At 44.3% G+C, this 14,731-nt stretch overlaps 1 protein-coding gene across 1 annotated transcript in view; it reads right to left on the bottom strand.

The window, feature by feature from the left end:
- The window catches only part of LOC124619663 (putative inorganic phosphate cotransporter), a 183,590-nt gene extending 178,680 nt beyond the window's left edge, over positions 1–4,910 (bottom strand). The window contains exon 1 of the mRNA XM_047146194.1: positions 4,807–4,910. Coding sequence (XP_047002150.1) covers positions 4,807–4,897 — 91 coding nt within the window. The 5' untranslated portion in view covers positions 4,898–4,910. The remainder of the gene's footprint in view (positions 1–4,806) is intronic.
- Between the last annotated feature and the right edge of the window lie 9,821 nt (positions 4,911–14,731).

Here is a 14,731-nt window from a genome sequence, read left to right as displayed (position 1 = left end):
TACACAAAACGGGTTAGAACACTGTTGCAGAAACAACGAAACAAACATGCCAAATTTAAAGAGACGCAAAATCCCAAGAATTGGCGATCTTTTACAGAAGCTCTAAATTTAGCGCGGACTTCGATGCGAGATGCTTATAACAGTTTCCACAACGAAACTTTGTCTCGGAACCTGGCAGAAGAACCAAAGAAATTCTGGTCGTATGTGAAGTATGTTAGCGACAAGAAACAATCAATGCCTTCTCTGCGTGATAGCAATGGAGATACTATCAATGACAGTGATGCCAAAGCAGAGTTACTAAACACAGCCTTTCGAAATGCTTTCACAAAAGAAGACGAAGTAAATATTCCAGAATTCGAATCGAGAACAGCTACCAACATGAATAACGTAGAAGTAAGTATCCTCGGTGAAGTGAAGCAACTTAAATCACTTAATAAAAGCAAATCTTCTGGTCCAGACTGTATACCAATTAGGTTCCTTTCGGAGTATGCTGATGCATTAGCTCCATACTTAACAATTATATACAACCGTTCGCTCGACGAAAGATCCGTACCCAAAGACTGGAAAGTTGCATAGGTGACACCAATATTCAAGAAAGGTAGTAGGCGTAGTCCACTTAATTACAGGCCCATATCGTTAACGTCGATATGCAGCAGTATTTTGGAACATATATTGTGTTCGCACATTATGAATTATCTCTGAGAAAAATGTCTAATGACACACAGTCAACATGGGCTTAAAAAACATTGTTCTTGTGAAGCACAACTAACTCTTTATTCACATGAAGTGTTGAGTGCTATTGATAAGAGATTTCAGATCGATTCCGTATTTCTGGATTTCCGGAAGGCTTTTGACACTGTATCACACAAGCGGCTTGTAGTGAAATTGCGTGCTTATGGAATATCGTCTCAGTTATGTGACTGGATTTGTGATTTCCTGTCAGAGAGGTCACAGTTCGTAGTAATTGACGGAAAGTCATCGAGTGCAACAGAATTGATTTCTGGCGTTCACCAAGGTAGTGTTATAGGCCCTTGGCTTTTCTTTATGTATATAAACGATTTTAGAGACAATCTGAGCAGCCGTCTTAGGTTGTTTGCAGATGACGCTGTAGTTTATCGACTAATAAAGTCATCAGAAGACCAAAACAAACTGCAAAAAGATTTAGAAAAAATATCTGAATGGTGTGAAAGGTGGCAGTTGACCCTACATAATGAAAAGTGTGAGGTCATCCACATGAGTGCTAAAAGGAACTCGTTGAACTTCGATTACACGATAAATCAGTCTAATCCAAAAGCCGTAAATTCAACAAAATACCTAGGTATTACAATTACGAACAACTTAAATTGGAAAGAACACATATAAAATGTTGTGGGGAAGGCTAACCAAAGGCTGCGTTTTATTGGCAGGACACAGAAAATGTAACAGATCTACTAAGGAGACTGCCTACACTACGCTTGTCCGTCCTCTTTTAGAATACTGCTGCACGGTGTGGGATCCTTACCATGTAGGACTGACCGAGTACATCGAAAAAGATCAAAGAAAGGCAGCACGTTTTGTATTATCGCGTAATATGGGAGAGAGTGTCACAGAAATGATACAGGATTTGGGCTGGAAATCATTAAAAGAAAGGTGTTTTTCGTTGCGACGGAATGTTCTTACGAAATTCCAACACCAACTTTCTCCTCCGAATGCGAAAATATTCTGTTGATACCTACTTACATAGGGAGAAACGATGACCGCGATAAAATAAGGGAAATGAGAGCTCGTACGGAAATATATAGATGTTCATTCTTTCCGCGCGCTATACGAGATTGGAATAATAGAGAATTGTGAAGGTGGTTTGATGAACCCTCTGCCAGGCACTTAAATGTGATTTGCAGAGTATGCATGTAGATGTAGATATGGTACAGTCAGACTTTAATACATTTACACCTGTCTTGGTCACTGTGTTTTTCATAACAGCTGGAATCAGTTTTTATCTCTTATTTACTATTTGTCCAGATGCGGTATTCAGTGTGTACAGATAGTGCATAGCACAGACCTATCTATTTATGGTTACATAGGTTTTAACAGACTTGTCCTATGAGACTCTCTGCCCTGGTCAGCGGTTGCACGTTTATTTACTGCGACAGTAGCGTTCGACACGACCAGGAAATGAGGCTGAGACGAAGTAACACCGCACCTCACACGCAACTGATGGAGGAAATTGTGTGATGATCGTATTTACGTGTATTTTAAAGAGATGGTCATTCTCATTCCGTTTAGAGTTTCACAGTTTCATGATATGCACACTCGGCTATCTGTTTACTGCAGAGGTAAGACACTTTCTTTCTACGAGGAGGTGACGCTCTATGCCGTGGTCATATAGATATGTTTATGTACAGGGTTATAATTACGTTTTGCATATTCACGGGGTTTTTATGTTTTCTAGTTCGACGTCATTTATAGTCATGATAAGGTTTTACACTTGACAGACACATCGTTTGATGTAGACGTGCGCAGTATGTAAGTAATCTTACGTCCCTGCTTTAGTCTATAGAAAGTTTTCTTCTGTAATCGAGTTAAATACGAATGCGTTTATTTGTTTTACTTGCCATTGCACCAGAAGCGACTAACGACGGGCTACATGCCCGGATACTGGTTTGGCAACGAAATAGCTTTGAAGTGCAGTTCACAGTGTACGACAAGTTGTTCTTAACCAAATACAATCAACTCTTAGTAATTAGAACCTCTGCAGTTGGTATCCTCGATAAATCGCACTAACTGTCCTGTCTTTTAAAGAAAAAGAAATCTCGATAAATCGAAGAAACTCCGTATGTATTGGTGGTCTTGATAAATCAAAGCGATTGTGATGACTGAGCATCGACAAACAAAATATAATTCGAAATCACCCGATTTGACATCGGTAGTTCACATGTTTAGAGATTCAGCTCTTCTTTACATTCCTATGTTTAACCAAGAATGAATATCTTAGGAGAAAATGTTGCATTTGATGATTTCGTAGATTTTAACAGTTATGTAGAAAGCAGAAGAAGGAAGGCCGATTCTATCTGTATCTTCAGAAGAGGCCAAGTCATCGTAAGAGCACATTTACGCCACCCGTCCGAAAATTTCTGAGACTGATGTTATTCGTGGCGTACAAGCGTCAGCGCAGTAAGCTAATGCGGTGGCAGCTTGAACTAAGATCTGTAAACAAGAGATGTGCATTCGACCAGTCCTTTGTAAGCAGACAGCGTCAAGTAGTGGGCTTGCAGCCGTATCGTCCTAACTGTCCTGTATCACACATCTCTAAATCAAGTGTTCAACATATTCTCCAGATTGTTTTGAAGACGAGAAAAGTGTGTACAAAGTTTGTCTCGGACAGCTTGACCCATGAGCAAAAACCACATGTGTACACCTGCCTCGATTGAAATGCAATTCTTTCCTCGAAAAAATCTTAATAGGTGACGAGACCTGGCATTATCAATAAGATTTTACCACCCGAGAACAAACTGCAGAATTCACATGAAGCTGGCGATGTAACCGACATTGAAACCAGCGAGACGCGCGAGCTCAAAATCATCACAAAGAAGGACTTTCACGATTGTTTCACGTGTTTGTATGAATGTTCTACTTTGTATTCAATTGGTGGGAGACCACAAGCATGAAAACCACTGGTTTAACTTTTCTCAATTTTTTTGATCCAGTCTTGAAACTTTTTGTACTAATGGGCCCGTCTTTAGAACGGTAGCAGACGACGGACTGCGGTCCCGCTAGAAAACGTAATTACTCAAGCATGCCGGGGGTCGCTGAAGCAGAAAAGATCATTGATTTTTAACAGTTTTGTATCAGAAATTCTTATTTCGACTATTTCTTGAAACAACCTTGATCAGTCAGATTCTCGTTACATCGAACCCATACTTCATCGAACTATGTCTTATATCCCTTAAATTTTGAATTATCAAGAGTCGAGTGTACATGTAACTTGCAGAGCACCCAGCATGCAAGACTTCCTCAAGCTCGATTTTTTATTTGTATCGGAAAGCCTCCTTTCGACTATTTATTGGCTGGCTCTGAGCACTATGGGACTTAACTTCTGAGGTCATCAGGCCCCTAGAACTTAGAACTACTTAAACCTAACTAACCTAAGGACATCACACACATCCATGACCGAGGCAGGATTCGAACCCTTTGACCGTAGCGCTCGCGCGGTTCCAGACTGTAGCGCCTAGAACCGCTCGGACACACCGGCCGGCTTGGGTGTATGACTCGACCTATTTCCATATATTCGGTTTTCTCTTGGTTAATCAAAAGCCCCATTTTGCTGGCACTATGCCTAAGAGATCTGTACATGTCTTTCAGTTATTCTTCAGTTTCACTCAGCAACACTATATCATCTGCATAAGCCAGGAGTTTTACTTCAATGTGTTCGAATCGGAGACCATTTATTGATTTCTCCTTGAGCTACATCTGACTCCCCGTTAATCGAACTATTTTTGATGTCCCTTGAACACTGAATTATCGAGAGTCGAGTGTACATACGAGATTTTTATGTTGTCTCGATCGCAGTAATCCTGGTGGCAGCTTGAACTAACAACGGTAAAGCACAGATGTGCATTTGACCTGTCAGTTGTGGGCAGCCAGTGTTAAGTAGAGGGCGTGCAGCCGTAGTGTGTTTATATTGCTGCGGAGCGCCCAGCATGCACAGATTCGCACAAGCTCAACACTCTTTACTGATTGGATGTGGGTGTAAGTCACCGCGAGTTCATGGTGATGTTACGCAGAACGCTTGATGCAGCCAGTTCGAGGGTTGCCGTAGGGACCCACCTGCCAGTCTCGGTCTACGGCGGCGGTCGCTGGTGGCGGCGGCGGGCTGTGGTGCTGAGGCGGCGGCGGCGGCGGCGGCGGCGTCGTCCATGTCAGCTTCCGGAGGCGCCACGGCGGTTTCTGGCCGCCAGCGGTGGGTGCCGGTAGGTGCCTCAGCTGCCGTGAAGCGCCGTGGTGGGGCGCTGGCGCTGGCCAGTCGCGGCGGGGAGGTGCGCACGCCGCCTGGTCACTTACCTCTGCCGGCAGCCGTCCCACGTCACTGTGGGCTCATCCAGGAGGACGCTCTCCCCTCCCCTCGTCCATTTGGGGATCCACGGAACCGGTGCTGGTTTAAGGACCGGGTGATCAAAAAGTCAGTATAAATATGAAAACTTAATAAACCACGGAATAAAGTAGATACAGAGGTAAAAATTGACACACATGCTTGGAATAACACGGGGTTTTATTAGAACCAAAAAAAGACAGAGTTCAAAAAATGTCCGACAGATGGCGCTGGACAGCAAAACGTCAGTGAATGCGCAAGACAATCGTGTATAAAAGGAGCTGTAATTAGAGAGAAAATCAGATGCGCCAGCAGTCGCAGCATGTTGACGTTACCTGGAAAGGCGCTTTTAGTGAAGCTGTATAAGAATGGGGAATGTGGTAGTTCAGCGTTACGATCCTATCGCCATAGGAAGGGGATTCGAACGGGTAAAGGTCCGTTGACAAATGCAGCTATGGCGAGAATGATTTCGAAGCGCGAAGCCATGGGTTGTTTAGACGATAGACCCCGTAGTGGCCGACCGAGCACAAGGCGTAATGCTGCTGACAAGGGAACCTCCCCATCGCACCCCCCTCAGATTTAGTTATAAGTTGGCACAGTGGATAGGCCTTGAAAAACTGAACACAGATCAATCGAGAAAACAGGAAGAAGTTGTGCGGAACTATGAAAAAAATAAGCAAAATATACAAACTGAGTAGTACATGTGAAAGATAGGCAACATCAAGGATAATGTGAGCTCTGGAGCGCCTTGGTCCCGTGGTTAGCCTGAGCAGCTGCGGAACGAGAGGTCCTTGGTTCAAGTCTTCCCTTAAGTGAAAAGTTTACTTTCTTTATTTTCGCAAAGTTATGATCTGTCCGTTCGTTCATTGACGTCTGTTTCGCAAAACCGTGCGATTAGTAGACGAAGGACGTGCCTCTCCAATGGGAACCGAAAACATTTGATTACAAGGACATAGGTAAACCGATTCCTCCACAGGAAAACACGTCTTATATATTCTATACGACACTGGTGACGGCATGTGCGTCACATGACACCAATATGTTGTCGACCCACCTAACTTGTACACTTGGCGAATGGGTAAAAAGATTCTTCTACCTTGCCCGATTTAGGTTTTCTTGTGGACGTGATAATCACTCCCAAAAAAGTGATGAAAACATAAGAGTTTGTCACATAAACTGCAACAAATGAATGCAACAGTTTCACAGTCGGCGCAGTTACCTCTCATCGGACGGACGGACGGACAGATAATAATTGTCTGAAAATAAAAAATTAAACTTTTCACTCGAGAGAAGATTTGAACCATGGACCTTTCGTTCCGCAGCTGCTCACGCCAACCACGGGACCCCGACGCTCCTGAGCTCACACTCTCCTTGATGTTGCCTATCTTTCACATGTACTACTCAGTTTGTATATTTTGCTTATTTTTTTCATAGTTCCACACAACTTCTTCCTGTTTTCTCGATTGATCTGTGTTCAGTATTTCAAGGTCTATCCACTGTGCCAACTTATAACTAAATCTGAGGGGGGTGCGATGGGGAGGTTCCCTTGTGAGACAGTTCAGGAAGAAATGGAGACTATAGCGGGTTCGTCTATGCACGGGGAAGTCAGCGCTCGTGCAGTCGCACGTCGCACCGGCATTCCATAGACTACTGTTTGGTTAGCACTTAGGCGTACCCTCCGACGCTATCCGTACAAAATCCATCGGCATCATGAACTGTTACCTGGCGATTTAGTGAAGCGGAGGGCATTTGCGGTGTGGGCGTTTCAAAAGCTGGCGGAATATGACGATTGGTTGAGTAACGTGTTGTGGACCGACGAAGCTCATTTCACGCTCCGAGGGTCTGTCAACGCCCACAACTGCAGAATTTGGGCTACCGAAAATCCTAGAACTGTTGTGGAAACTCCATTACACGACGAGAAAGTCACGGTATGGGTTGGATTTACCACATCTACCGTAATGGTGCTTTACCTTCCAGGAAATGCGTCATTCTGGTTTTGTAACTGCTACCGTGACGGGTGAGAGGTACGCCGATATGTTACAGAATCGCGTCATCCCCAGCCTGGCTGATAAACACATGCTGGAACGTACGATGTTTATGCAGGGTGGCGCTCCACCCCATATTGCTAGACGTGTGAAAGATCTCTTGCGCGCGTCGTTTGGTGATGATGGTGTGCTCAGCCGCCACTTTCGTCATGCTTGGTCTCCCAGGTCTCCAGACCTCAGCCCGTGCGATTATTGGCTATGGGGTTACCTGAAGTCGCAAGTGTATCGCGATCGACCGACATCTCTAGGGATGCTGAAAGACAACATCCGACGCCAATGCCTCACCATAACTCCGGACATGCTTTACAGTGCTGTTCACAACATTATTCCTCGACTACAGCTATTTTTGAGGAATGATGGTGGACATATTAGGCATTCACTGTAAACAACATCATCTTTGCTTTGTCTTACTTTGCTTTGCTAATTATTGCTATTCTGATCAGACGAAGCGCCATCTGTTGGACATTTTTTGAACGTTTGTATTTTTTTGGTTCTAATAAAACCCCATGTTATTCCAAGCATGTGTGTCAATTTGTACCAATTCCGTGATTTACTCAGTTTTCAAATTTATACCGACTTTTTGATCACCCGGTACTAAGTGACACAAGAGGCCAGTTGAGGCCCCATAATGACAATGTTGACTGGACTACTCTCTTTCAAATTCTGAAGGTGGTAGAGGTCGAATACAGAGACCGAAAGGCTATTTACAATTTGTACAGAAACGACCCTGGATTTCGAACAAACCGATCCACAACTGATAATTTGCTTCCTTACGACAGATCTTTCAGAAATACTGGGAATTTAACAAAAACATCCACTGTCTCTTCATTGACTTCCAGCGAGCCTACGACAGCATCCACAGAAGCAGCCTCTACAACACATTACGAGAATTTAGTATACCCAGCGAAATCATTAGGATGATACAACTGTGCATGGATGGCTCCCAGGCAGCAGTGAAGTTCAGAGGACCAGTGTCCCCCACCTTTTCAATTAAAACAGGCTTACGACAGGGATACGCTCTTTCATGTGTCCTCTGCAACCTTGTATTAGATAAAGTGGTTCGGGAGAGTAATTTACATCTGTACAATAGTCTCCGATTCGAATACAGTCAAGTAAAACTCCTGGCTTATGTAGATGATATAGTGTTGCTGAGTGAAACTGAAGAAGAACTGAAAGACATGTACAGATCTCTCAGGAACAGTGCCACCAAAATGGGGCTTTTGATTAACCAAGAGAAAACCGAATACACCCAAGCCTGCCGATGTGGCCGTGCGTTTCTAGGCGTTTCAATCTGGAACCGCGCGACCGCTACGGTCGCAGGTCTTAATCTCGTCTCGAGCACGGATGTGAGTGATGTACTTAGGTTAGTTAGGTTTATGTAGTTCTAAGTTCAAGAGGACTGATGACCTCAGACGTCAAGTCCAATAGTGCTCAGAGCTATTTGAAACATACACCCAAATCCTTACTTTGAAACTGACCAGCATTCTAAATTCAGAAAAGTTCTCCAGTTTAAATACCTTGGATCACGTTTCAACAGTAAAAATATCATAACAATGGATATAAATGAAAGAATAGCCCCAGGGTCAAGATGTCTGTACTCACTAAGAAATCCACTCAAAAGTAAAGCTTCGTCAATCAGCACAAAGATGAAGACATACAACACTATCATCTGCCCCATAGTACTGTAAGGTTCAGAAAGCTGGATGCTTACAAAGAATGAAAGAGAAAAACTGAATGCTTTAGAAAGAAAAGTAATGAGAAAAATCTGGGGACCTGTGTTGGAGAATGACGTATGGAGAATTCGAAAGAACAACGAAATTTATCAGTTAAAGAAAGAACCCACTATCATCTGGAAATTAAAAAGTAGGAGAGTGCAATGGGTTGGACATCACCAAGAAAGCATGTGAAGGAATTCTTTAGGCAACAAGACCATTGGGCCGTCCCCGTACAAAGTGGAAAGATGACAGAGAAGGACATCGCAGCATTAGAAATTTCCACAGGGTGGAGAGAGGCTGCGAGAGATAGAGGGCGGTGGAAGCAGATCGTTGATGCAGCGCGTGGTCTACAGGGCCTGTGATCGCTGAGAAGAGGGAGAGAGAGAGAGAGAGAGAGAGAGAGACAGACAGACAGACAGACAGAAACCAGATGGCACTTGTAAGAGTCGAGGGACATGAAAGGGAAGCAGTGGTTGGAAAGGGAGTGAGACAGCGTTGTAGGCTATCCCCGATGTTATTCAGTCTATATATTGAGCAACCAGTAAAGGAAACGAAAGACAAATTTGGAGTAGGAATAAAATCGAGGGAGAAGAAATAAAAACTTTGACGTTTGCCGATAACATTGTAATTCTGTCAGAGACAGCAAAGGACCTGGGAGAGCAGATGAATGGAATGGACAGTGTCTTGAAAGGAGGTTAAAAGATGAACATCAACAAAAGCAAAACGAGCATAACGGAATGTAGTCGAATTAAATCAGGTGATGCTGAGGGAGTTAGATTAGGAAATGAGACACTTAAAGTAGTAGGTAAGTTTTGCTATTTAGGTAGCAAAATAACTGATGATGGCCGAAGTAGAGAGGATATAAAATGTAGACTGGCAATAGCAAGAAAAGCATTTCTGAAGAAGAGAAATTTGCTAACATCGAATACAGATTTAAGTGTCAGGAAGTCTTTTCTAAAAGTACGTGTATGGAGTGTAGCCATGTATGGATAAGAAACATGGACGGTAAATAGTTTAGACAAGAAGTGAACAGAAGCTTTCGAAAAGTGGTGCTACAGAAGAATGCTGAAGATTAGATGGGTAGATCACATAACTAATGAGGAAGTATTGAATAGGATTGGGGAGAAGAGAAGTTTGTGGCACAACTTGACTAGAGCCGGTCGGTGTGGCCGAGCGGTTCTAGGCGCTTCAGTCTGGAACCGCGTGACCGCTACGGTCGCAGGTTCGAATCCTGCCTTGGGCATGGATGTGTGTGCTGTCCTTAGGTTAGTTCGGTTTAAGTAGTTCTAAGTTCTAGGGGACTGATGACCTCAGATGTTAAGTCCCATTGTGCTCAGAGCCATTTATTTTTTTGACTAGATGAAGGGATCGGTTCCTGGGACATTATATGAGGCATCAATGGATCACCAAGTTAGTATTGGAGGGCAGCGCGGAAGGTAAAAATTGTAGAGGGAGACCAAGAAATGAATACACTAAACAGATTCAGAATGATGTAGGGTGCAGTAGTTACTTGGAGATGAATAAGCTTGCACAGGATGGAGCAGCATGGAGAGCTGCATCAAATCAGTTTCCGCACTGAAGATCCCAGCAACAACAACAATAAGCGGGGCGCGAGGGAAGCCCAAGTGTAAATTTCGTACGTATAATGGGTGTTTCACAATTCGTATAACACACTTTTAGAGATTGTAGGGCGCCTTAGTAGTTCAAGTTTTACACACCAACGCATGTCAGAAAACGTCATCCAACAACGTTACAGAGCGTCAAAGTTATATGTGTCGGTGCCTGTAAATATATGTACACTGGTGTCCAGAATTAAAGCAACAAATAGCTATTTCCGCGTCGTGTGTCTTATTAGCGATATAATCATACAAACTGTCAACAGATGTCCGTATGATCGTGTTATGCACGGAAGATGGCATTCTGGTCAACGGACAACCACACCAATGACGTCAGGGCATCTACGGAACGAGTTAGTGTTTTCCGGGTAGTTTCACATCCACAATCGCTACGGACACAGTCACAGACGGTACAGTATGGCACAGAGAAGGTGCCCACCAGACTCTGTACGGTGGAGGGCCGGAGAAAGAAAGGAAACAGGACAGTCGCAAACTGAGGTGGCCCGATGGCTTACCGTGAATCGTTCTGTTGTTTCTCGGGTGTGGCGACAGTGTATGTAGACCGAAACTGTATCCCGAAAACCAAGGGAGAGCCGACCACGTGTGACTTCAGAAGAAAGGACCGTTATTTGGCTCTAAGGGCACGAGAGTACTGCCTTAGTACTGCATGACTACTGGCATTTGAGTTCGCAGCATCCACTGGACGTGTTGTATCGAGGCAAACGGTGTACAGGAGACTTCGGCCGAGTGGCCTTTCTTGTCGGAGACCTCTGACGTGTCTTCACAGAAGGGAACGTCTAGAATGATGTCATTAACATGCCACCTGGCCGGTCAAACAGTGGGCCAATGTTGTTTTCACAGATTAGCCCGGATTTAGTATGATTCTCGATGGATTCGCATCTGCATGGATCGTGGAACACGATTTGAGGACCCAAACATTGTAGGTGGGGCAACTGCAGCTATGAGTAAGTTACCTTGGGTATTAATATCCGCTTCAGCTGTATTCAGCCCTTTATTATTGGATCACTACCGGTTTCGTGGCACTAAAAGCCATATCTTCAGGTCAACATATGACTTCAACATTAGAGCAAAAAATCTCGGAATCGTTTTACCCGACGACAATGACAACAAATGTTGGCGCCTGCACCTACGACTTCGACGTTCTGTAGCGTCCTTGGATGACGTTTCCGGACACTGCTTCCCGCGTGAAACTTGATCTTCTAAACCCCCTCTACGACCTCGAGAAGTGTGCACCATGAATTGTGAAACACCCGACTGGTTAGATGCGGCCTGCACGAATTCATCTCCTGCGCTAAACTCTACATCTCAGAGTAGCATTTCCATCCTACGTTCTCTGGCAGCGATCTCTGCGAAACCTTTTCACATTTTAACAGTCAGTATGGCTTTAACTTGGCGTTAAGCGGAGTACGAAAGATGGTGTAAGTATAAAATGCCGATTTTTATTTCTTCATAGAAAATAGGTTTGGAGCTTTCTCTTTAATTTGAAGTATGTGTAGTTGGTTATGGAACACAGTAAGTATTTTGTATTTATTTTGAAATGACTTACTCCCCAACTAATTGCAATAGGTTCTATGAGCACTTGTTCAGTTAGGACAAGATACCTCGTGAACATTTTTGCTCTAGAAGGAGGCGATTTAAGTTAATTTCTGGTAAACAACCTGCTACATAGGCGAAAGAGCCGGCCGAAGTGGCCGTGCGGTTAAAGGCGCTGCAGTCTGGAACCGCAAGACCGCTACGGTCGCAGGTTCGAATCCTGCCTCGGGCATGGATGTTTGTGATGTCCTTAGGTTAGTTAGGTTTAATTAGTTCTAAGTTCTAGGGGACTAATAACCTCAGCAGTTGAGTCCCATAGTGCTCAGAGCCATTTTGAACATAGGCGAAAGGCTACTTACAAGATTTCAGAAACAAGTACTAAGTGAAGAATCTAGAAATATTCTTTAGCATCCTATGTATCGCACCCATAGGGCCCTGAAGACCAATTAGACTAATTGCAGTATGCACAGAGGCATTTAAGCAGTAATTTTTCGCGCACTATATATGCAATTGGAACGGGAAGAAACTCTTAATACGTGATACCCTCTGCGATGCACTTGATAGTAGTTTGCAGGAGGATGTAGGACTGTGCTTGAGATGCACAAGTTCAGGGAATGCTTCCATATTTTCATATCAGTATCGTATACCAGTACAGCTCTCTTACTGAAGAAAGCTTTGTCCATCTGCGCCATGCGAATCCTCTTATCTTCTCTTTTTTGGCCATATGTAACATTTCTACATAGACAGAAGAATTCTCTCACTTCCACCATTACTTTGTCTTACCCAGCTTTTATGTTAGCCCCCCTAACAGGCGAAACGCTCTATACTGTCAACGCTCAGTTGGTAAAGCACAGGACTCGCCTGATTTCTAGTCCCTGACTGGACATCTGTACTTAGGTTTTGCATGATTTCCCTAAATCGCTCCCACGCAAACGCGTGATGTATGAAGAAATTCAAATTCGTCAAGACCAGAAGACTGAATGAAAGCCAATAACAAGAATAAGAAATCCAATAAGCAAAACGCGAGGGGCATTGAATAAATAAAGCAACACATTTCCTTCTCGGCCAATTTCGCTTGAAAAAATGCGGAATTTGTAGTGGGACATCAAGGAATAGGTGGTGGCGCTATACGTAGCCTTCAAAATGTCGTGCATTCCAAGCAGAGAGCAGTCATTCAGTTTCTTTTGCCGGAAAACCATAGCGTCGCAGATATTCATAGGCACTTGCAGTGTCTACGAGACCTGGCAGTAAACAAAAGCACGTTGAATCGTTCGGCGAGGAGTTCGTTCAAACCTCTCCGATCTCCCGCGTGCTGGTCGGCCGTGCCCAGCTGTGACTCCTGAGATGTTGGAACGTACGGACACCCTCATCCGAGTCAAGACCTCGATGCACAACTGCACGTCTCCGTTGGTAGTGCTGGCACACTCGTCTACCAGGTGGGGTACCCAAAGATGTGCGCCCGCTTAGTTACTCGCCGCCTACGGTCTGGATCTCGCAGTTCCATCTATTTCGTCAAGTGAAGTCTGTCCCCGTTAGCTGAGTGGTCAGCGCTGCGGAATACCGCACCAAGGGGCCCGGATTCGATTCCCGGCAGTGGCGGGAGATTTTCTCCACTCAGGCATTGGGTGTTGTGTTATCATCATTTCATCTTCATTTCCGACCCTCAAGTCACCCAATGTGGCGTTGAATGCAATAAGTACTTGCCCTCGGCGGTCGAACTTCCCCGAATGGGGGACTCCCGGCCCACAATGCCGTATGCTCGTTTTCCATTTTTTGGTCAAGTGAAGGATGCACTCCGCGGAAAGCAGTTCTTGCATGGAGAGGTTATGGATGCGGCAAGACGTTGGCTTCAACTTCGACCAATAGAATGGTATCACGCTGGCATCCAGGCCCTCGCAGTACGGTGGCGTAAGACCGTCGAATTGAACGAAGATTATATTGAAAAATAGGGTTTTGTAGCCGAAAGAGTGGGGATAATCCGGTGTACTCGGGTCCTTAATAAAACCAATCTGCTTGCAGACAAAGATGTGTTGCATTACGTCTTGAACGCCCCGCGTAGATCATGCAACGGTGCCGTTGCTGCAGGTGGCTCGGCCTATGTGACATGCCGCGCACGTCTCTGGTGGTGGGTGTCAACCGTGAGCTGTAGCACCTCTCAGCCACATTCGATATCAGCCATTCGCGGAGATATTAAACCTTAACATAAATGCCAGGACAGTTCCTTTGGAAACAACGTAGCCAACTTCCTTCCCAATACGTCATCAACTGGAGCATGTATGATGTCGTTAACAACACCATTTATTAACATGACTTTAAACCTCAGTGTCACTTCCTTTGACATACTTGCACAATTTTGTTCAAGCTTGTTACATAACGAAATACAGGAAAAGAAATACGGCAGAGTAACAGGTGAAAATCCCAGGGAGGCTTAACTTCATGTCGACGGCGAATCCATTAGAGTTAAAAGTATAAGAGATCAGATGCAGACCTATATAAAATATCGATAAATCAGAGTGGATCACATTCGTATTCCCATAAAAGGTACACGCATGTTAGAAAGCGAAAACCATTGGAAAAAACGGGGAAGGAATGGAAAGACCAACACTGTGAGTAAGAGGTAAAAGTAATAATAATAATAATAACAGGCTAGCAGTCTAATGCGTGGTGGCAGAAGGATGAGGATGAGGGGGAGGAAGGGAACCTTGACCATGCAGAATTTTTTCTAGGTCAGTG

The sequence above is a fragment of the Schistocerca americana genome, chromosome 6, assembly GCF_021461395.2.
Source record: "Schistocerca americana isolate TAMUIC-IGC-003095 chromosome 6, iqSchAmer2.1, whole genome shotgun sequence".
Taxonomy (NCBI): Eukaryota; Metazoa; Arthropoda; class Insecta; order Orthoptera; family Acrididae; genus Schistocerca; species Schistocerca americana.
Note: the sequence above shows the minus strand (reverse complement) of the source record. Positions and strands in the feature narration are given on the sequence as shown.